Below are 24,881 nucleotides of genomic sequence, written 5' to 3'. Positions count from 1 at the left end.
TGAGATATGAAGTTATACAAGAAGTTACCTGCATAGTTTTAACCAGCGTTGAATTCGACACACGTATAAGATAATCATATTTAAGTTTAGCTTAAAATGTTCCAATCGAAAATACAAGACATGCATGCACAGATCCGACGGGTATTGGTCGGAGTGGTGACAGGGGGGTGGGTTGGATACTAACGTTGTCTTCCAAAAATCATTTTGCCTTTTTACAAGTGTGCTTTCAAGCTCTCAAACAAAGTTTTGAAGTTAAGAATACATACTAAAAGGGTAGAAATGAAAACGAAACACATCTACAATATAATCATATGCTAAATTTAATTGTTCAAATAGACATAATGACAAATACTACAACATAATGATGCAAAAATATCATGATCTCTGAACGCCGTGTTTTCTCTAAATGAACCAGCATGGTTAAAAATGTTTCAAATTTCAGTCCAACCTTGCATTTTTTATAAAAAAAAAACATTTCCAAAGAATATTTCAAGATATGAATGAAAAATAGTGCCATGATCTTTATACAATGCTTATTCTCCTCATGAAAAGGAAATTTAATGACACAGTGAATATAAATGAGCCGCGTCATGACAAAACCAACATAATGGGTTTGCGACCAGCATGGATCCAGACCAGCCTGCGCATCCCCGCAGTCTGATCAGGATCCATGTTGTTCGCATACCAACTCTTTTACAAGTAGAGAAACTGATAGCGAACAGCATGGATCCTGATCAGACTGCGCGGATGCGCAGGCTTGTCTGGATCTATGCTGGTCGCAAACCCATTATGTTGGTTTTGTCGTGACGTGGCTCAAATGTCTATAAACTCATTATTGTTACCATGATTTCAAAATTAGAACAAAACCTTGAAGCATGTTTAAAACTCTTAACCTGCTGAATTTCTTCAATGGACTCGTCCAATTTCAGTTCTTGGAACAGTCCATTATCAAGTTTAGGTATACCGAGATGAAAATTTACAAGTTAACCAGCCAACAGTTTCAAGCCTGGTCACACTGCACGGATGAGAAGGCTGGCCTCAGCTCTGTACTGGTGGCAAAGTCTAATCAATATCCCGTTCCAGCAGCAGGGTCAAGGTCAATCTCAAAAGTCACCTAGCTTCAAATTTTAACAAATAAATTGAAATAATCTTCCAATTTCAATAGTTTTTCACACATCAGAATAAAATTTGAGTTCATTTAATAGGAAAATATACATCAGATAATTCATTATTGATTTACAGACAGAAAATAAGTACAATAAACATGCAAAATAAATTCCCCTAGAAATCATAAACATGTAGTGTATAAACCAATTACTCTTAACCAATGATAACAGCTAACACACACAGATAAATGAAAATGATGAATATCTTAAAAATGTCCATGTAATGAAAACACATTACAAGTCCCAGAGACAAAAAAAAACACCATCAATTGTTCACGTTTCATTTCACACTTCATTTTACACTTAAACCGGTATAGATTTCTAAATCACCACTGTATATTCTAGCTTCTTCTGACTCAAATATCCAAAAATACCAACAATTAACTGTACACTAGGCTTTAACTACTTTCCAAAATGTAGCTTTTTTTTTCATTAAGCAATTGGCAAACCCAAATAATACAACTCGGCAAACTTGTGCAAAATTTTACGGAAATTAAAAAAAGATATAAAATTAGTGGTGGTTTAGAAATGTGTACAAGTGTACAAGATTTGGTTTAGACTTCAATCTATAAACAGTAAATTTCTGCTCTGTAGCTTTTTTTAAACCTTATAAATTATGCAACGCTTGTTGGTTAAAATAACCCAAAACAGGGTCATAACTCCAAAAGTAAAGATATCAGAATTATGCCCAACTACCCATTGTCATATGCAAATAATAACTTTAAAAATATTGGAATAATGGCCTACATTAAAGTTTTTGCAAGACAACGACGACAGCACAGCGACCATGGCAGCTCGACTTTTTAAACGAGCTAAAAATCAACTAAGTCTCAGAATACAGCCTAAAAAGTGCATGTTTTTAATTGTCATTTTAAAATTCTATATAATGTCAATATAACTATGGTATTTAATTGCACCCAAGAGCTTACTGAGTGTTTAATAAAGCCACCACTATAACACAAAACAAATTCCTTACAAAGCAAATTTTTACTAAAGATAGAGAAAAATCAGGTATCATTTTTATTTCATTATTTAAAATCGTATTCCGTCAGTAAACAATGCATTCACATTAAAATAAAAATGCTGCACTAGTAGAACGTAAAGACAAAAAAAACAATCACTAGACACGGACACCGAGAACAATGGTTACTACAGCCAAACAAAAATAGTCACTAACAAAAAGCACATAGAATATATATATATATATATATATAGCTGTAAAGACAAGACAAAATATCAAATAAACTCTGACAAAACTACAACAATGTTTGAACATGACATGACATCTTAAAATTAAAAAAGAAGAAAAAAAAATTAACCCCACCCCCTACTTTTTTTAAAGGTTCACAGTAATTATACCTAATCTCTTTCTATATAAATCATACGGATATTGAACAAAGGATATTATTCTTAGGATAAAAGCTGGTAATGTCCTGAAAGCCCTTAGCTTTTCTCTTTCTATTCCATATATATAATTTGTACTTAAATGTGGTTAGGCTGGTGTGAATAATCCAGCATACACTGAAGTTATGACAAAAAATATAAAAAATATTGGATAAGGAACTTAAATTCTGACAGCAATCTGAAAATGAATTGAGCCATTCTAGTAAAATCCCTCACATAACTTGAAGAAACTAGAAATGTGTCATCATGCCACGGATGCCCCCGCATGCAGCCAAAATTTCAGATGTTATAATATTTAGTTCCAAATTTGTTTGCACAAATTATTTTTTTCATTTTAAGTTCAAAGCCCTTAAAACTTTTCAATGTTAACACAAACCATTTTCATACAATGTTCAAGGCACTGAAATTATTCAGTCTAAACCTTTTGAAAATAGCATATTTCATATTTGTAGCCAAAATAATGGCTACATACATTTCAGTGCTGAAACTGAAAGTTCAAAATTTTTCCAACATTCAAGAAAGATAAGTTTGTCCAAAATCATTGAACCACGACCAAATTCAAACTTAAACTGCTTATTCCTAAGATGTATCTATATTATTTTCAAAGTGAAAGGGACATAACTCTGCCAAAAAGTCATCGAACCATGACCAAATTCAAACTTGACCTGCCCATTCCTTTGACATATCCATATCTCAAATTTGAGTAGTTGGGTAGATAATGAACAGAAACTGTAAATTTCATATTATTATCAAAGTGAAAGGGGCATATTACTCTGCCAAAAATCATTGAACCATGACCAAATTATAACTTGGCCTGGGCATTCCAAAAACATATCCATATGTCAAATTTGAGTTGAATGTGTTGTACCTTTGGGGAGATATAAACAGAAACTGAAAATTTCATATTATTTTCAAAGTGAAAGGGGCATAACTCTGCCAAAAATCGTTGAACCATGACCAACTTTGAACTTGACCTGCGCATTCCTGTGACATATTCATATGTCAAGTTTGAGTTAAAAGTGTTGTACCGTTGGGGAGATTATGACCGGAAACTGAAAATTTCATATTATTTTCAAAGTAAAAGGGGTATAACTCTGCCAAAAATCATTGAACCATGACCAAATTCGAACTTGACCTGTATTTTCTCACGACATATCCATATGTCAAATTTGAGTTGAATGTGTTGTACCGTTGGGGAGATAATGAACGGAAACTGAAAATTTCATATTATTTTCAAAGTTAAAGGGGCATAACTCTGCCAAAAATCATCGAACCATGACCAAATTCGAACTTGACCTGTATTTTCTCATGACATATCCATATGTCAAGTTTGAGTTGAATGTGTTGTACCATTGGGGAGATAATGAACGGAAACTGAAAATTTCATATTATTTTAAAGTAAAAGGGGCATAACTCTGCCAAAAATCATCGGACCATGACCAAATTCGAACTTGACCTGTATTTTCTCATGACATATCCATATGTCAAGTTTGAGTTGAATGTGTTGTACCATTGGGGAGATAATGAACGGAAACTGAAAATTTCATATTATTTTAAAGTAAAAGGGGCATAACTCTGCCAAAAATCATCGGACCATGACCAAATTCGAACTTGACCTGTATTTTCTCATGACATATCCATGTGTCAAATTTGAGTTGAATGTGTGCAATCGTTACTAAGATAATGAACGGAAACTGATGATGACGGAATGACAGAATGACGGAATGACGGAAGGACGGAATGACGGAAGGACGGAATGACGGAAGGACGGAATGACGGAAGGACGGAACAGGGTAACACTATATGCCCCGGCCATTACATGGCGGGGGCATAAAAAAAAAATAAAGCAACCTTTACCCATTCTACCATTGTTTTTTTGTATCAGTATCAACCAATCACACATGTATATATATATATACTGTATTGTAACTTAGCTGCACTGCACTTGTAACCGAACGTTCTTACTTTCTGTCCGCAAGCAACTTTAATACAACATTAACAATATAAATCTACCCACCGAGACAAAAAGAAACAGCTTTAAAATAAAACCTGAATAAACTCCCCCCACAAAAAAAACTCAACTACACCAAGGGTCATAACTCTCAGCAAAAGAACTTGTTACACATCAGTTCTAGGCTCCCTTTAGTTTTGGCAGTGTTAAGGATAACTACCAATATGCAGAGCAGTAAAAATCTAGTTCTATTTCTGTAATTTGTGTACAGACTAAATGTGCACGACACTAAAATATGAAAAACTTCAGCCTTGAATCAACAGAATTTTTTATTCTTTTAAAATGCTAGTTTTTAGCAACCAATCACTATCAAGATTGGTTATTCAGGACAGGCCAACTGTGTACTGGTGTCTCTGTACTGGTGACATACGCCTAACATTTGAACCCCACATGCACAATCAAACATTCATGTCTATAGCAGCATTTTGCGATCTTTTACATCATATGTGACTCAATGATGTCATCAATGAGGTCATAAATCAATTAAAACAAAAACATTCCTACTATAGAATTAAATTGTATACAGAATGTATAGTAAACATATGGTAGATAATGACATGAGCTGTCCAATGTAACCTGATTTATAATAAAACAAAAAAAATGACATTTGAGCCGTGTCACGACAAAACCAACATAATGGGTTTGCGACCAGCATGGATCCAGACCAGTCTGCGCATCCGTGCAGTCTGATCAGGATCCATGCTGTTCGCTTACAAACCCTATTACAAGTAGAGAAACTGATAGCGAACAGCATGGATCCTGATCAGACTGCGCGGATGCGCAGGCTGGTCTGGATTCATGCTGGTCGCAAATCCATTATGTTGGTTTTGTCATGACACGGCTCATTTCCATTCCTAATAACTATACTATTGAACTATATATACAAATACAATAAAACCTGGATGATGAAGTACCGTTACAGACTATGATAACACTGCATGACGGATGAGGTCTTATATTACTGTTTTCTTCTTTATTTAGTCTGTATATGCAAGGTTTTAAAACATGTTATGAAGTCTTTACAAAATGGGTGCTGCCTAAATCAAAGAGTTTGTAAGTTATGTACAAAGAAAATTCCTCGGTTTTTAGATAAACATTGCCAAAATACTGCAGCCAACTTCGGCAGTTTGGGCTTTCCATAATTAGCACAGAATATTCTGAAATCAAGACCTTATAATATAAACTGTGACTGAATTATATGACTAAATATCATGGTTTTTAATGTCGACATAAAACACCTTCCTTTTATTATAAAATGATATTTCAACATTTAACTGGACGAGGACTAATTATCATTGCTTTTCTTGTTTTTGTATGTACAACAGCCATATTTACAAATTTATTCCTCAACAAAGCTTACATATCAACCTGAAAAAGTATTTAAAAAAAAAAAAATAGTATGACAGACAAAATTAGTTGAATTATTCAGATTTGTGATTTTTATCTTCGTATGGTCTAAAACCAAACTTAGTGAAAAAATAACCCCGAAAATGAATACAGTGCAAAAGAAATGAATAGGTATTTCCAACTTCTAAAGTATTATATATTTCTTACATCATAAAGCAGTGCAATAAGCAATGCCCTACTCGCTATCAATATTAAACAGCTAAACATATAACTTTGTCCCTCATTTTTTTTTTACATCCAAAAAACTAATTATTTAAAGCCACAAGAAGCACTCTGCTGAATTTTATTAGTGTCCCATGATATGCCAAAGATTTGAATTTGATAACTGTAACAGTTAATTCAAGAGATTTTTTACCACTTAATTTAACATTAAATTCCTGGAACTATACAGCAAATTGTCCAGTCTTGCGAGACTGCAAGGATGTGAAGGTTGACATAGCTATTTTTTTATTGTTGACCAAGGCTAATCCATTAAGTCATTAACTTGAAAAAGGTCACGACAAAATAACAAACTTCTCAAATATTGAGAAAGAAAAAGTTAAGCACTTGGAGATATTCTTTTTTTAAGAATTTCAATTTATCTTGTATTAAAATATCCCACATTAAACCTCACATCCGAGATTCTCAGGGGAAAAAAAACCCCAGAAGTGTCCCAATCAGCATATCCTAGAAAAAAAACCAAAAACAACAGCACTTTGACAGTGGCACAACAGACTACACAAAGAATAGGCACAAAAAAATTACAATATAAAATGTACACAGCCATTGACACAGTATTTACAATAACATATATATGCACCCACTGTACAAATGAAGTCATTTTTTTGGCATGAATCTATATATTCTGTACAACTTTTAATTTCATTTGCAATCAGAACACGATTTTTCTAAAAATTTGATTACTTCAATGGCTGATGTAATGGAAATACATAAAAAAAACCTAGACAGACAGAGAGAGAGAAAAAAAGATAAATGAAATGTAAATGTTATGCTAATGTAAGAGAGGACTGTTGAAATAACAGTTCATGATGTCAGTTATAACATGTTAAAGTCGTTAACACACGCTCAAACAAATTGCACAAGGTATCGGAGGCAGATCTGATCCGAGTCTTGAATGATGTATTCTGTGTACGGAATTCTTCGCCTCTTCTCACCCTCGGGAGACATAAACTTATGCTGCTCCTGGACACAACCCATTGGCATTACAGAACCTAGAAAGGCGAAATAAACTTTACCATGTACATATGTTTTATATTTAAATGTGTCATTCAATGTTTTTATCATGTATGTCTACATAAGACATATTTCTCTTTTTTAATGGTATTAGAAAGAATGGGCCTTCATCCATTATTTTCGGCACTTTTACAGCCCTTCAATCATTTTTTCCCCCTAAAAATAATTATGTATATCAAGTCAATTCCTGTTCAGGCACATCTACAGGAGTATTAATCACTCTGACCCTTCATCGAGTACCCGCTGTGCTGTAAGATCATGGATGAAAGAAGATTACAAAAAAAATCTTACGCAATTCCTCAAATTATCTTTTTTCTTCAAGAAGGCATACTACATGTAAGTAAAAGGTAATTTTGTATATTTTACAGTTCACCTAAGCTAAGTTACATGCAAGAAGAATCTTTATAGAATACCATATGGAAGAGCTAGATCCCAGTGTTCATCTGGTACTTTAGTTCCATGTATTCTGAGACTGTTAAACTCAGAGTTGATTAGATCTACCTCAACTCCTAAATCCACATCTTCCTTACAGTTACCAAGGGCAACCTGTACAAAAAAAGAAGAGAAATACATTAAATATACAAGTATTTTCTCAAAATAATACGGTTTATTCCTATTTCATCTTTTTCCAAGTTTAATTTACATTACTTACATTAACATTTGAAATTATGTATTTTGGACATGAACTGTAATAAGCTAAATATCATTTATCATCCCCCTTGATTTTGAAATGATGCTCATAAAATTTTTTGATAAATGACCTTTTACAAAACGCATATTTCTTAACAAAATTCCTGCAAATCAATCAGATTTTGAAAACTTCAAGAGCTCAAAGAATAGTTGGGATTTAAGTCTCAACCATTAAAGTCACATGGCAACTTTACTGGTGACAGAAGACCTCATGTGTCACTCTATGAATTATTCCACACACAAGAGGGCACTGAGTAAAACCATCTTTAAGGTAGCTGGACAACTTCCTCACATGAAAGAATTCGAAGTCCCTAGCATAATTCAACCTCACACATAATAGAGATGGACAAATAATTTGAAGTCAGGCATCTGTAAAATTCCCCCATCAAGTCCACCCATCCTGTCTTACACATTCAAAGAAGGCTATAAAGTATATATTTCTCAATGAACAGAAAGAATCCAAATTCATTCTTCACATGAAACATTAAGAATCCAAATTCCTTTGCGAGATTTACACAATCAGGAGTTCGAACGAGTTAAGTGACTTGAATTCAACAACCTTTACCAAACAGCTCATTCAGGCGCTTACACAATACACTTTCCTTCTATGCTCAATACCCTCAAAACAACACTGATTTAATATTGTTTATATTCATAATGTTCACATTTGCACTCACCTCACAAAGTAATGCACATTTCACTGAAGATTTAGGATTAGTACTGCTGCAGTACATATTGCTTTTAGCAAATGTATCAGCCGAATATATGCCCTGAAAAATAACAACCCAATTTTTTTTTTTTAAAATTCAACATTGTCTAAATTAGAAGAGAACCTGCTGTAATATTTTATTAACAACAAGAATAGGATAAATATGTTGAAGTCCTGATAGATCATTACTTTTGGTTTCTGAGTTGAGTCTTTTAGTCTCATTATTAACACCTGGTAGGTCATGTGGCAAATTTCAAGCTTTACTTATGATTTAAGTCCAAAGATGCAACTCTATGCTATATTCCTGGTATGAAAAGGCACCTGTGTTAAACTTTCTGTCAGCTGACTGGATATCTTTCCATTTGAAAGCATCAGGCCATGAGTGCACTAATTTCATGATTAATCACTAAATCACTGATTGTCCATTTGTCTTTAATTATCAAGAATTCAAACCTCTTTCTACTCAAGTAGAACTGATCAGTCTCACTTACACTTCATTTAATCTAATTAATTATAATTATAATACTTATATACTAGTATATTAGAAAAATCACATCGTAACAGAATAAACAATAACTTTACAACCGTACCTCTCCGAACGCATGTCCTGTTATAGGAGCCTCGGGTGGCGCCACAAGTAAACCATTATGGAGTATACTCATGAAGTTGGACATGGAGCTTCCATGCCATAACATCTTATGATTATCAAGCTTCTTGAATTTCTCTTGCTGATCCTCACCGGGACGCCATAACTTATATATGCAGACCACTTTTGAACTGCCTGATAATAAATGATGAAAAACAATTTTTTAAAATGGTACAATCTGCTTAATTGAACATTTTTTTTTCTCCCTTACAAAATAAAATTACGTAAATTTGTTTTTTGTTTCATTTGTTTTGATTGGGTTTTACGTCACACCAACACAGTATAGGTCATTTGGCGACATTCCAGCTTTACTTTCCGTGCATTATTTAAGGCACAAACAGGCACCTGAGTAGAACCACCGATGTTCCGTAAGCCAGCTGGATAGCTTCCTAACGGGATTTGAACCCATAGCGGTGTGGGGCAAGTGATTTGAAGTCAACAACTTTAACCACTCGGCTACGTATGTAAATAATAAATCTGCTATATACATGTATATATAAATATTTATACATAAACATTGTGCTAAGTCAAATGTAATTCTTTCATATGATTTATGGTACAAAGAAACATCTAAAAATGTCTCCAGTAATTTCATTTTGCGCAATTAACTAACAATTGTAAAACTTAAGTCAGGAACATTTCATTTCACTATTGTTGAGTCGTCAAGTCATACTGATAATATGAAGTTTGTATGGATAATTTTTAACATGAATACCCAAGGATGCCCCGAGACCTTCATACACACACTTTACACACACATACAATTTCGCCCATTTTGAAAATTGAATGTACCGCAATTACAGAAACTTTGGTTTGAGGTCAATCAACTTCATGTTACAACAAAGATCCACAGCAGTCAATAAATAAATAAAATAAACACAAGCAAACAAAGACAACGAAAGGAAAGTGAAGACTTGGGTCTTTCATTTATCAATGTTGGTTGGCATTATAAAAACGAACTTACTAGAATCTGTTGAGCCCCTGATATATTTGAGGATGTACTGTGACTCGACATCGTCTTCCCTGAGTGGTGTTATAGAGCAGCCTATTGCCTGATACATGTAGTCCAGAGGGTTACATTCTGTCAGTGTAAAAAACAAAACACTTACATTATAAATAGGGCAAATCAATGCTGCTTTAGGTAAGAACCTTTAAACTCATAGTTTAGTATTGTTTTTGTTTACAGTGTGTCTATAAGCTTATAGCTTCCTACAGAATCAAAATAATATAAAATTCTTTATAAAGTAACATTATAACAAGAGCTGTCGGTAGGACATCAACGCTCGACTATTCTTAGTGCTTGATAGTAAAAAAAAATGCTTGATACAATTACCTCCTCCTGTTTAAAGGTTGGGGTAATGATGGTGAACAAGTGTGCAAAGTTTCAAAGCCATATGTCAATGGACTTTCAAAATATTTGAACTATTACAAAAACTTTAACGTAAACTCTAAGTTGAAAAAGGGGCATAATTCTGCCAAAATGCTTGATACAGTTACCTCCTCCTGTCTACAGGTTGGGGTAATGATGGTGAACAAGTGTGCAAAGTTTCAAAGCCATATGTCAATGGACTTTCAAAATATTTGAACTATTACAAAAACTTTAACGTAAATTCTAAGTTGAAAAAGGGGCATAATTCTGTCAAAATGCTTGATACAGTTACCTCCTCCTGTCTACAGGTTGGGGTAATGATGGTGAACAAGTGTGCAAAGTTTCAAAGCCATATATCAATGGACTTTGAAAATATTTGAACTATTACAAAAACTTTAACATAAGTGGTTACGCCGACGCAGACACTGACGCCGACGCTCGGGTGACTACAATAGCTCTTCTTATTCTTATCGAATAGTCGAGCTAAAAATCCAAACACAATACTTGATAATATTTTTTTTTACATTGTTTGAAATGTTTTTATTTTTATTTCCAGTCACAACAAAAGTGTCAAAATTGTAGCGAATTTTTTGCAAGTGGAAGAAGACCTTATGTGCGAGTAAAGAGCATCATTGTCTGAATAATGGAGCCAAATAGTAAGCATCTTTTCCTGTGTGCCATTGAAAGGGAAAACAAATTACCAATTTTTAGAAAACCAAATTTGCATTTTTTTTTTTGGAAAAACCAAACCACCAACTTTTTGGGGGAAACCAAATTACCAGTATTTGCTTACCGTTGAGTTTATACTGTGCTCCAAGTAGTATTTTACTGGCAGTTTCGAGATCGAGCAGGTTCGAGATTAATCTCATTTCACCTTTTATACGAGATCTACAAACCAGCGGTTCTATCTTGTCGTATGAGTACCCTTCCTGTGGTATCAGGCTGTAATACTCTGTGGACAACGCTGAGATCTGTAATTATCATAAAATATATATTCAGTTTTATGTGTTAAATACAAATCTCTCATTTAAAAATAGGTTTAGTTTATAAAAATTTATTTCAGTTTGTTTGTGTTGGAAGCTAAAACACTCTTAAAATTAAATCTGCTCATGGAACCAACTAGTACTAAGCAATGAAAGTAAAGAACGACTTGCTGCTGACTCGGTTCGAACCCATGCGACCAGCAATCCTTAGATCTACCAAAACAAAGCCGGACGGATGCACATACACCCAACTTTACACCAAAAGTGGCAACTAAGTGGAGCTCACTGCAAGCCGGCTCATCATAAATGTTTCTTTCATTCAAACATCAACATATATATGAAAATTGCTCACCTTTTCACAATTTGTCTGATGTTCTGTTTGGTCAAACGCTAAATTGCTTTTGTTTTTATCTATTTCTACCACAATATCCCTGAAATATGCAGAATATTATTTAAAAAAAAATATATATATAGATATCTCTTAATTCATACCCACATTCGCTGAATTCCTTGATAATAATTCTTTTTGCTGGAATTTATTACGTTTTTTTTTCAGGATTGTACATTGTGCTGGTTCAAAAGGCAAATTTATTTACAGCTGGTTTGCAGTAACACATACTACCTTTCTTTCCTCTTATAACAAAATCATAAATTCCCAAATTAAAAAGTCCTCACCCAGAATCAATCTGAGATCATCCTTTTGTTAATTTATAATGAGCATGAATATAACATTGATATTAACCCAGTTTCTACCCTAGGTATCTTAGATGGTTTTGTCCATCTTTCAATCTGGACTAAATCATTTATTATCTTTTAGGCTAAATTATAAAATATGTACTGACTTAATAGCCAACAGTGCAGACCATGACTATGATCTGCACAGGTACTTGTTTTATCTTCAAAAAGCGAGGCTAATGAAATACTTACCCAATTTTCTGTAATATTTTTCTTGCTTCTATTAATACATCTCGTTTTATTCTACCAAATGGCATGTACTCCTCGGCCATCTTGGCATTCCGTAAAGCTGCCTGCATCATCCCAACATCGGCCTGTAAACATACGACAGAGATCTCATTTCTATTCTTTTACTTATCATTTATTTGTTTCTGATAGGCTTTAAGTCACCCTTACAAAACACACAAACACAAATCAGTTTTGGCAAACTTCCCACTCAAAATGGAAATCAATGTAATAAACAATTATAAAGAATTCATTTAAAACAATTCATCATGAAACTCAAGTCAATGAAGAAAATAGTAAAGTTGTAAACATATGTTATAAAATTGAAGACAGCATATAAATAACTTTTTTTTTTTCAAACCAAATTTCTCATTCTTTTCTTTTATGCTACATATATTAAGTAATTTATCAATCATACTTCATTAGAAAACATTTTATAGTACGTCTACAGTCCAGTGAAAAAGGGTAAATTAGCTTTGGATTGACTATTTCAAGTCATATAGACTTACCTTCATTCCCCCGACATCAGTATCTTTCCCAAGATGTCAATCACCCCAAAAAGTAATTTAACCTCTAAACCTTTCTAAAGAATCAATAATAATTCTCTTTTGAGGTTAGAAAGATCATTTTAAGAGTTACTAAGACACTTGAAGGTCCCAATAGCAGGAATGTCAAAATCAACTTTCACATGTACTTACCATTTCAGCAAGTAAATCTTGCACCTCCACTGGTAGTTTTGATGGAATGCTTGACTCTAGTTTAAAATCAACCCTGAGAACTGGTGACGGCTGGTTATCTAACTCTACCAAGCGGTATTTTTTTGGTTGGTTCTCAAAACTGAAAACAAGGTATTCCTTGTTACATGTATGCCAATATCAACAATTGTAATGCAGGCAAGTTCTTACCAAAAGAAAGCTTATGGAAGGATTTTGTAAATCACCAAAAGAAGTATAATAAAAATTCATTGAATTCAATTAACAGACATGGACAGTAGCCTACAATTAAGACATGTGTTAAATTTTCAGGGAAATCCATCAATGGTTTAAGATAAATGATAATATATAATGACCTTCAAAACGTGTTCGGCCAATGCCAGGTTATGGTAGAATAGCCCCAAAAAATTTCAATGATTTCACTTAAAGCTTGTTAACACACAAATTTGTTTTCTTTAAAAGGTGCAGATCTCGACAGGAGGGTTGGAAAAACAAATAAACTTCTTGATGGTGAAAATGAAAGGATACTTACATTGCTAAAATTGAAAGTTAGATTAAAGATACATATCAAACATAATTCCAATGAAAGTGCATAACAAAAACAAGAATGAATACTCACTTGTTTAAATCTGACCATGCATTCCCAGTTTTGGATTTGAATATTTTAGAGAATGAGACCGCAGCCTCCGCCAACGTTTGGTACGGAGTGTTCTGGTACATGCCCGTGTCACCGATACGACCCCACTTTGTAAACAGAACATAAATGTCCTTGACTTTGTGATAGATTATCTGCATCTTATAAAAGTTATAAGTGTCATTGAGAAGGCTTCTCACTTCTATCTTTGATAGAATAATGTCATAAGGTCGATTGTTCTCCTTGTCGAATACTACCTCCCTGAAAATATCAAAATATTTACTTAATGAAAGCAACAACAAAATACACCAAACAGGACATTTTTGGCTAATTGCCATGGGGGAGGAATATTATGAGGTTATTATACAATGTTGAGTACAATACTAGCTTCTATTGAACAAGTATACAGCTGTCAAAAACTTTATTGGACGAGGCGGTAGTAGAGTCTGATATAGCTTTTGCAGCTGTGGAAAAGTCCAATAGAATCAGTACTGCTCTCAACAATGTATAATAGCATCATTATTTCACACAACCATTTTTTAACATTTTGACAGAACAGTGTTACCTCAATTACAATTAGGATTTGATATGGATTTTTGGAGACTCAAAAATGAAAACGAGGCTATATAGGGTATGATATGAACTTTTTGGACTCTGGAAATGAAAATGAGCTACAATGATAAAACAGGATCCGATGTTGAGTTTAATTGGAACATCATGTGTTTCAAACGCTTCAGTTCCTTAGTAATATTTCATAATGTGTGAAATTAAAGGCCCTATTCTCAAACCTCTAACTCTTTTAAATATCTTTAAACAATATTAAAATTTTGTTGCATTTCTTAGTATGACCAATATCTTACCCTGTATCAGCTGCCATACACTGCTCATCAACTTTAGGTTTTGGTTTGGTTTTAGCTGCCTCTGCATCACTTGGTATCAGTTTCTTTATCATAGAATCAGCGTCAGCTTCAAACATATTCGCTTTCGCCTCCGCTAGCTTATTTTCAGCCTCAGTAGGGGCATGGAATGGAGGCGTAACTGGTGTCTCCTGCAGAAAAAGGCATTGGGTTTGAATCAAGGACATACACATTACAAAACACAATTTTAGCCCTTAACCTACTGAATTTCTGTGAAGGAATCACCAGGCTTTGAAGCAAGAGCTTTCTTTTCATGGGACTTTTATATCAAGATAGAAAATCTGACCTTTCTACAGTATAAAGCATGGTCAGACTGCTTTGATTGACATGCAGATTGGCCTGAGTCTATAATGGTATCAAAGACTACTGTTGGTTACAGCAGGTTAAAGGTACAGGAAAATTATGCAAATATATACATCACTTACACAAGTATAGAAATCAATGCCAATTGAATGCAGGTATAGATATATTGTCTAAAATGTGATTTATGTATAATCTTACAAATTTAGACTTGATTCAACTCTCATAAATGACAATTACAGTCCCAAATGAAAGATGAACAAGTCAACTTTAGACATTTAGTGTGGCAAAGGCTTAAAGTAAAGTATTAACCTTTTTATCTTCTTCAACATTCAGCAAAGCCTGCAACCTACTGGCTACTTTTTTAGCTCCAATTCGTAGCGCCATTTTCAGAGGAGTTTCTCCCCGCTTACTCTCTGTGACGAGTGGAGCTCCGGCCTTTGCCAGCACGTAGAGTATCTCTTCATCATCAAATGTGCCATAGTCTAATGGTGAGACGAGGTGGTGTATAACCGTCCAGCCAAACTTGTCTGTCACAGTAAGATCTACATTACTTGTCTTCTCCACAATCTCAAAATCATCTGTAAAAATACAAACATAATGTGATACTTCATGCCTCTTTCTTTCAAGCATTAATCATGTCCATTTTTAAAGGGTCAAACAAAGTCTCAGAAATAATAAATCCAGTTTTATTTTTGTAAAAAACAAAAAAAATATGTCTTGAAATGTTGCAATAACAGATCCAAAACATGTGAGGTGAAACATGCTATATCACCTTAAAAATAGCAATGAATTTTAAAGCAATTTGTGATAAAACAAGCAAAATGTAAACAAAATTGTATTTTGACTGCATTACAAAATACTAAATGGCTATAACTGTATTAATTGCCAAAATGTAAAAAGAAGCAAAAGATGGCTCAGCTATATGGCCAATGAGTAACTTTGAGAAATTTAGGCTTAATGGGTCAATTAAAATGTTACCGAAATGGTCCATTTTTTATTTGAGATGGTAATTTTTGGCTTTATCACATAAAATGAGAAGTGTTTTCGAAGTTTAGAGTTGGCCCTGTTCTACTGAGTGAAAAATTGAGATTTACCACAAACTCATAATTATTTTCATTCAACACTTTTATTTCATACACATGTTTTAATCCTTAATAAAGAAGGACCTCAACACAATATCTAAGCTGCACTTACGTAGAACAATGAAGCTTCTGTAAGGCACCTAAATAGCTTCCTCACAAAATTTGCCATTTTGCAACATACCATGCAGTTTATTTTATGTTAAAATCTAAATACTTATACATAATGTACTATTCTATCTACCTAATGTCACAAGTTCATCATCATTCAGTCAATTTTCTCCTCCTTTGTCAGTCAACAGAACTATTCAATATTGCCATTAACTAAATCTCTTTAAATCTGTTGTAAAGTTTTAATCAAGTCTGCTTAAGTTGTCAATCAAATAATTTACTACAATTCCTCAATCAAAATTTGGTGACCACATTACCTTTATTTGACAGAAGACTGGTTGGCTGTTTTCTCATAGAAGGTTGTTTGGAGCCCAGTCTGGGTATGGGCAAATGTTGGCCGTTGTCATCATCATCATCTTCATCAACAACATCTGTATCATGGTCAGAGTCCTCAATAGGCTCCTCCTCTAGTTCCTCTTCATTCATCTCCGAATTATCTTCCCCTGTTTGAAAGATAGGAAATTCAGTATTATCTCAACCCTTTGCTGTATAAAACCAGATTTTTCATTCTTTTTCTTGTCGTTTTTTTCCCCCCTTAAAGGTATCATGCTTCACTAAATTTAATGGAATAACAATTTTTAGTTCCAAAATTATCATAAGCCATTAGATTTAAAGATGACAGTTGTTTGACACAATTTCATCTATAATAACTAAATTTCCCCCTATGTTCAGTCACTGCAAAGCTTCTGCAGACTTAATTACATTAATGTGTATACCAAACATGCAGGAAAACATTTAATGTTGCCTTTTTTTTTGTTTGGATTTCAAATCACAATGACGTGTAATGCTCATATTTCCAGGTTTACTGGTGAACCAAGACCTTCTGTGCCCCTCTTCATTATTTCAGGTAGAGCATGTACCAGAGTAGAAGTGCAACATTCCTTAAACTAGCCAGACAGCTTCCTCACATGAAGAAATCAAGTCCCTTGGGAGGAATTCAAACCCACACCAAAGGAAGCAATTGGATTTAAATCGACAAATTAAACACTCAGCAATGGACTAAAATTCATGTAGATTATTTGGAAATTAAAACATGTAAGGCAAACGATAGCATCCAAATTTAAGACTCTACCTGCCTCTATTGTATTATCATGAATAAAGTGCCACTTATAAAATCAACAATTAAATAGGTCTAGATATGCCTTCAAAGCTTACCTTCGCCTTCATCATCATTTTCATCATAATCTTTATCTTCATTATCATCATCACCACCATCATCATCATCATCATCATCATCATCACCACCACCTACAGGTTTGATTTCAAACACAGCTCGAGATATCTTCTTTTTCAGTGTTGTTTTCGAGCCATCTGTTTTAGCTGGTTCCACATAGTCATTGTTCAGTAACACTCGTACAAGTGTTGCATCATGCTGTGGAAATAGAAATCGTGAATAACTAAGGAAATACGCATCTATGAATAAAATGTACTTTCTGATTATATAAAGCTTAATTATTACATAATGCTTCCTGAAAAACCTTTCCAACTGAAAATGATTTTGGAAAGTTTTTTCTATATATATATTTTTTTATTTTTGGAAAGTTGTTTTTTTCTTTTCTAAAAGATAAATCTACAAGCAAAAACATACATTGTAAGCTCAAAAATTTCTCTACAAATATTACTAAAACAAAATCATTAAGTTTGTTGAATACATGTTTTCAACTGTAAACAGATCAAATATTTTAGTAATAATCCTATAGGCAATCACAATGTCTGTTTTCTGCAGTGAGCCATAGCGAAGAATTGTTAAAAAGCATACATAATTTCTTTATTATTATAATCTACAAACCAGTTTTGCTGCATGCATAATGGGTGTTACTCCATCTTGATCGGGCAGATTGGAAGACGCGCCATTTTTCAACAGAAATTTCACAAGATCAAAGTCATTATTATACAATGCTGACATAAGTGGAGTTAGACGTCCAGAGTGCTCCAATGGCTCGAAAAAGTCCAACGGTAAGTCTGCGATGGCTACATCAAACAATGGTGTCTCTGGCCACTGTACTGTGTACACAACATCAAGACTAGCTCCCCCATCCAAAAGCAACTTGATGTAAGCCCTAGAAAATTATAACAGAACTCTTAATTATCACCTGAATTAGTTGTAGTTGTCCTGCATTAATTTTGGAACCATCTTCCTGGTAGTTCTAAAATCATAGCAAACAACAGTCTATACAGATTGTGAATATATGCAGATAGGCCTAGCTCATTCATCCTGACATTACTGAGTGAATAAGTTATTTTCAAAATGTATTGCCTAAATAACAATACTTCCAAGATTTCAGATTTTCTTTTCATATACTTTAACTTTTCACTGTTCATTAATCACTTAATTATATGGCGAATATAGTCCTTATTAGTTCAGAACTAATGTCGTACTCCAGTTTACATTCTCGAAATCTATGCAAGACTAAAAACAGAAAAAAAGAGTTCCTGGGTTTGGCTGGGTTTGATTACGCCTATTTGTGGATGCTAGTGTGTTTATTTGTTTGTGTTTCATGTCTCACCAATGAAGTAAAGGTCATATGGCGACTTTACAGCTTTACTGTTTTGAGGAAGACCTTTGGTTCCCTTCAATGCATTATTTCAGGCACAAACACACACCCAAGTGGAACCACCAACGTTCCATAAACTAGCTCGATAGCTTCCTCACTTGAAAGAATCCAAAGTACCTGCCGGGTACCACTCTGCCACAGTTGCATCTGACGGAAGTGGTAAATGCAATCTTACATTCACAACCACTAGCACTGACAAAGCAGTATTCAACATTTATACACAACAATGGTGATATTTTTAATTAACAGGCATTAGCAGATGTGTTCATATGGTGATGATCAATGTCATTTGTAAGGTTTATACAATATTATAGTCTAACTTACTTTCTGTTTGTTTTTTCATTGTGGATCGTTTGTTGGTCCCAGAACAGCGCTACCATAACTGTTCTGTCATACACATCTTTCTTGTTCAAGTCTAGATTGACACTACTCTCTGTAACATAAATTAACATCTTATGACTTTACCATGCTGACAACAGACTTACTTTTGTTTGTACCGGTGGAACAGCTTGGAAAAACCAACATCTGCTGAGTTAGGGATAACATCTATTTAAAAGAAATAAACACTTGTTTTGTCCACAATGATTTCTATAGAACCTATGGATAAAGTTATTGGCTATTATCATTAATTCTGGAAAACATCTTGAAATATACAAATTTTGGAATGCTTCCTATGTTGTCTAAATAAAACCACCTTCTTGGAAACAGAACTATTCCTGTACAAAAATCTCCAGATTAAATTAGTACTTACCTAGGAAATATTTAGCAAGTTCTATAGGTTGATGTGTGTAAGCAACATAAACCAGGGGATATCTTTTGTACTTGTCCAGAGCATTCAATGACACACCTTTCTCTACTAGAGCTTTAGCAACCTGAATGTAAACAAGTTGTTGAACTGTTTATGATAAGCTAGCATAGTCAATAACTATCATCTAACTACAATTTTACTAGAAATACCAATTAGATTAAGATTTCATGTAATTTTCTACCTGCATGAAGTCAGTAGCAGTAATTTTGTTAGTTATTTTGAGTCACACCTACACTATAAATTCATATGGTGCTTTTCGAGCAATCTATCCTTGATGAGTAAGAATCCATCGGTGTTCCCTCACCTTAGTTAACATATTTAAGCATGGAACTGCCATCAAGTAGACATCAACATAGTTCCGTATAGCTGGATAGCTTTCTAACATCGAAAAACCCAAAATCCCTGGGGAATTTTTGGAAACCTCATTGGTAATGGGTATGTGGTTTGAAGCCTGATTAGGTATTTTATTCTAAAACAATATCATTTCAAAATACTCATTATACTGTAAAAGAAAGTAGGAAACATTTACATCTTGAATCTTCAGAAACAAAAATACGTGAACAGTATCTTTATTCATACAAACAAACTAAAATGTTTTTCTTTTAGAAATACTTATAAACAAGGATTCATCATACCTTTAACTGAAGTGCACTGTCTTTACCAGGGGTTGTTTCGAGAGCCAAAATATGTAACAGATTCTGACCATCTTTATTTTTGTAATCTCTGATGATAGCTGTGTCTTTTATACGATGTAGATGTCGTAGAGCAATGTGGTATTTGTTCACCTTCAACGCAGCCTATGAAAAACATTCAAATCAATTAGAATTGCCCTTCTTTGAGACATAATAATTATTTGCATGCAAAAGAAACAGGTTTTCAATATTAACAGATTGGCGATCCATATAATCAGTTGAAATGCTGTTAAAATTGGTTGTACTTTCAGCTTGTACATTAAAATATCCCCCCTTCACCCATGGCCAAATCGGCTGTTTTCGTTGGACATCTTTTGCCTCAGATAAATATGAAAACCCTGCGAAAAACTATGCCTCTAAACTATTTTTTTGAAGATTCGTTTAAATTATAACTTCAATGACTGTCTACAAGATCCAGAAATAAATCTGTATTTAACATATTCTTTGAACACTCTTTAATAATAGCCGATAAAACAACACATTCTTTTAAAACTTTTATGAAAGTCAAATTGTTGTATCATTACACCCCATTAGTTCAATGAAATTCAGTCAGTAATCACTTAAAAACTGTTCTAAATTATAGTCAAACCTGTTATCAAAAGGCCACTTAAAGGACAAACATGATATTTATAAACAGTGGGTCTTTATCTTACACGTGATGCTGTTCTACTTATTAATAAAGGGTTGTTGAAGAGTGGCCTTTATTTACATGGTCATCTTTATTTACTAGAGGTGATTTTTAAACAAACACAGGTTTAACACTATGTTTAAGTTAATATTTACAAAAAATATTACTTTTTCCAAAACTTGGAATTGTATCATACGAAAGCCACATTTCTTCATAATTTTGGAGCAAAACAGTGTCATAAATATTGATGTTAAGGGAAATTAAAGTAGTATAGTTTTTTTGTTTTAATTCAAAGCCAGTATAGTTTTCTTTGTTTTTAATGTATCTAAAAGTATAACCAGGTAGACATAACCTAAATGTATACAAAACCTCAACAGCCTTTCCAGTGAGTCCCGAGGCATCTAGAATCATATGGGCAACACCCTGTAATTCTCCTTCAATAGCAAACTGTAATATACAGAGAATTCAATTTACAATAATGAAGTGTACAACTTAACTTAGGGAGACTGGTGGGAGTGCCTCAAGGGCAGCAACCTTAATTCCACAATATTCATTGCTTTATTAAGAGAATCTGTAACCAAAATTTAAAACTGCATAAAAATCATTTAGAACAATGTTAAATTACTTTAATCATTGTAAAAATATTAGAGCATATAACAAGTGTATTTTCTAACATTTTCAATGACAATGCTCTATATTTAAGTAATAACAATAATAAACAAATAGTAGTATTTCTTTCTTTGTTTTACACAGATTTCAAAACATTTTGGTCATAGCTTGGAGCAGAATGTCCATTATTAACCAGCATCCCTGGATAACTAACCAGTAATTGACAATTTCTCTACAATTGACAACTACTAGCCCCACATGATTTCTGATTCACCAGTTGAGAGATAAATGGCCACTAGACTCAAAATTCACCTTCGCCTAGACTTAACACATGACCCCTGGATCACAAATCCAATCCTCTCACCAATGAGTAAAGTAGACTAGTAAATTATGAATGCTTAAACCACACGCAGATCAAGTTAGCAAGAACAAGTATATCTAACATTTACCTGGTATGTATCAAAATGGTACGGTTTCACCACTTTGTCTGCATATCTTGAGCGTTTCCATTTCCAGATGGGGAAGTTTCTTTGATGTAATGCTGGAAGTATAGTACTCTCTGCGATCTTTTTTCTCTACCAGTTCTACAATGGTAGCATCCACCTTTGCTCCCTTCTGTAGTAACATTATTGCACAGCTTAAAAAATAGAACACACACATGGTTGAAATTTCTCTCAATGATACTCATTAATTAGTGCTGCTAATGCTGGTATCTATTTATATAAAATACAGCAAAGACCAATGTAAATACAAGATATAAAGTGAAGGCCACTGGCCTAATTTATGAAATGGACATGACCCACTTTCTTAATAATTTAAATGGTGACTCAGTGTACTTCCGGCACCCCTGATTTATTGTATTAATTTACCCAATGCTGACACCAGAGTGCATCCACAGACTTTTCAATAGCCAGCCAGTTAGCTCCCACACATTAAAGGCTCTATTCTGGTTGTAAAGGCTAATCACTTTACGTTCTAGCAAGTTAAATAAAGGATTATATATCTATTGAACTATTACTACAACTATTTACCTGTCGTGTTCATAATCTACTGCTAATGATAATGCTGTATGGCCCATAATGTCTGTAGCAAGGATCGGTACACCTCTCTGAAACAGATTTACATAGTTGTTAGGCAGTCATTTTTTTTTTTTTTGGTTGGATTTTACGTTGCACTAACACAGTATAGGTAATATAGCCTCTTTACAATCTCCAGATTGACTGGTGGAGGAATACCTCAGGTGCCCTACTGGTTATCATTTCAGGCAAAAACAGGAACAGTGTAGAACCAATGACATTCCTTAAGCTAGCTGGAAAGAATTCAGAGTCGCTGTCAGCATTCAAACTCACAGCAGTGGTCATTCACTTTTACCACTCGGCCATTGACGCCCCTCACTTAAAAACATATCTTAATCAAATATATAGCGGCATATTCCTTTCTTAATAAATTGTAGTAATAAAGATCATAGATCTTTTATCAAGTACAAAATAATAGTCATAAACAATCGGTTAATTTAAAGCATAAAAATAGTTTCACACCAGTTGATTATATAGGAAATAATGTGCCGGGTATATATGGCATATACACTGGAGCTCCGTTATAGCGCTCATGTTGGGGTCCATGATCTGAAGACAGCGTTGTATAAGAGGTAACTTTTGTATAACGCTCATTTTGTAATTATAGCGAAAGTAAACGCATTACCCACCAACCGCCGAAACATATAACGCTTGTTAGTGGAAATGATTGCTTACTTACCTATCAATGGATATCAGTCCAAACTTTTTTTATATATTATTATTTATTATTTTGTATTACATTACTGAATATGTTTAATATAAACATTAAATTTACGAATTAAAAATATAAACCACAAATGTATAATTGTTTATAAATTTCTAGTAAAACAATGGTGTTAATGCGAGTTATGTGTAGTCATGAAAATTGATACCTAGTTGATGGGACTAAATTAATCGTCTTTCCTGCTGTCTCTTGTGAAAAAGTCAGTCATCTTCAACAACTTTTTTGCCGATAGATCGAAAGTGCATGCTTTTTAAAATTTATTGTACGCTTGTGTGATTAACTCAACTCTTCAGTGTTTGCATGTCTTAGCAAACAGTTTGATACCTGACTGATCAACAGTTCAAAATGAACAAAAGAGCCAATTAACGCATACCTGTGTATGACTTCACACCTTTTGATCATGAGTGATGTAATTATGACTGTTTATTGCCTCGACTGACACACTGAACAAGCGTTATAGTGGATAAGGTGCGGTATTGATATACATGAAAAAAAAATATAATCGGCGAAAAATACAATTTTTTTTTTGGCAGCCAAGGCATATGAGTGTTCTACCGAGATTAGCGCTACATCGAAGAGCGCTATATCGCGGCTCCAGTGTAATTATGTCATATATTACGTTTAAGTTACCTGTAGTAAATGAATACAACAGATGGTTGCCCCTCTCATAGCAGCTAAATGTAATGGAGACCTTCCTTTCTTGTCTCGAGAATCTAACTCCTTGTTATCCATTGCATCTGTGAGTACACTACACAATTCTATTGGGTCTAAGGCTGACACAGAGTTTGGACTGTAATAAATTCAAACAATTGTTAACAGATACTTTATATTTATACTTTTCATTTACATTTATCTTCAACTCTGTAAATGAAACCATCAATCAAACTAACTTTTTATTTTACCAGGCAGAATTTTCATTTCTGTTATATTTCTTCTGATCATGAGATGTCTATTCGTTTGAAATTCTCAACCATTTTAATACATCTTCCCTTTAGCAATATCTTGAAACTCAGTCCGCACCTGGCTTTCTTGGATTTACCCATTTCTCCACAAGTGAGTGACTACTAAAAATAATCACACATGATCCAACTCAATACTGATTGTAACTTAACTAACACATTCTAACATCAAAATCCACAAAATTTCCTATGCACAACACCAATTTCAATAGAGGTAAATCCTTTTAATATATGGTGTAATGGTCAACTTTTAAAATAGAAACAAGTTTGTAACTCATTTTTTCATTGATGTGTTCATTCCATGAGATAGAACTTCTCATTCTGTTGAGGCAACTTCCAACCTCCCCCCCCCCCCCATTAATTTAGATGAATTTTCATGTTTCATTGTTATTTCCACACATACAACCAAGCTCGATCAGTATTTCAGAAAGGATA

At 33.8% G+C, this 24,881-nt stretch overlaps 1 protein-coding gene across 1 annotated transcript; it reads right to left on the bottom strand.

The window, feature by feature from the left end:
* Positions 1 to 297: 297 nt before the first annotated feature.
* On the bottom strand, positions 298 to 24,275 carry LOC132729435 (poly [ADP-ribose] polymerase tankyrase-like). The gene is made up of 22 exons (XM_060715201.1): positions 24,118 to 24,275; positions 22,719 to 22,795; positions 22,137 to 22,324; positions 21,448 to 21,525; positions 20,394 to 20,555; positions 19,702 to 19,822; positions 19,275 to 19,383; positions 18,185 to 18,455; positions 17,551 to 17,767; positions 16,653 to 16,838; positions 15,455 to 15,723; positions 14,786 to 14,973; positions 13,911 to 14,186; positions 13,277 to 13,415; positions 12,546 to 12,667; positions 11,971 to 12,049; positions 11,429 to 11,606; positions 10,231 to 10,347; positions 9,211 to 9,401; positions 8,589 to 8,681; positions 7,635 to 7,767; positions 298 to 7,199 (listed from the first exon to the last, which is right to left on the bottom strand). Exons 4-22 carry the CDS (start codon positions 21,487 to 21,489, stop codon positions 7,054 to 7,056), a joined length of 3,039 nt encoding a protein of 1,012 aa, XP_060571184.1. The 5' UTR covers positions 21,490 to 21,525; positions 22,137 to 22,324; positions 22,719 to 22,795; positions 24,118 to 24,275; the 3' UTR covers positions 298 to 7,053.
* Between the last annotated feature and the right edge of the window lie 606 nt (positions 24,276 to 24,881).

This window comes from Ruditapes philippinarum, unplaced genomic scaffold (assembly GCF_026571515.1).
Source record: "Ruditapes philippinarum isolate M1 unplaced genomic scaffold, ASM2657151v2 ctg14382_1_1_1_1, whole genome shotgun sequence".
In the NCBI taxonomy this organism is placed as follows: Eukaryota; Metazoa; Mollusca; class Bivalvia; order Venerida; family Veneridae; genus Ruditapes; species Ruditapes philippinarum.
The sequence above is the reverse complement of the archived record's forward strand: the minus strand, read 5'-3'. Positions and strand labels throughout refer to the sequence as shown.

What these genes read in the sequence shown, in the direction of transcription:
- LOC132729435 (XM_060715201.1), bottom strand. Translation starts at nt 21,489, where the DNA reads ATGATTCTAGATGCCTCGGGACTCACTGGAAAGGCTGTTGAG. An exon ending in TCACTGGAAAGGCTGTTGAG is followed by an intron (nt 20,556 to 21,447) that starts GTTTTGTATACA and finishes TGTTTTTCATAG; the next exon opens with GCTGCGTTGAAGGTGAACAA. An exon ending in GCATGGTCAGATTTAAACAA is followed by an intron (nt 13,416 to 13,910) that starts GTGAGTATTCAT and finishes CCTTGTTTTCAG; the next exon opens with TTTTGAGAACCAACCAAAAA.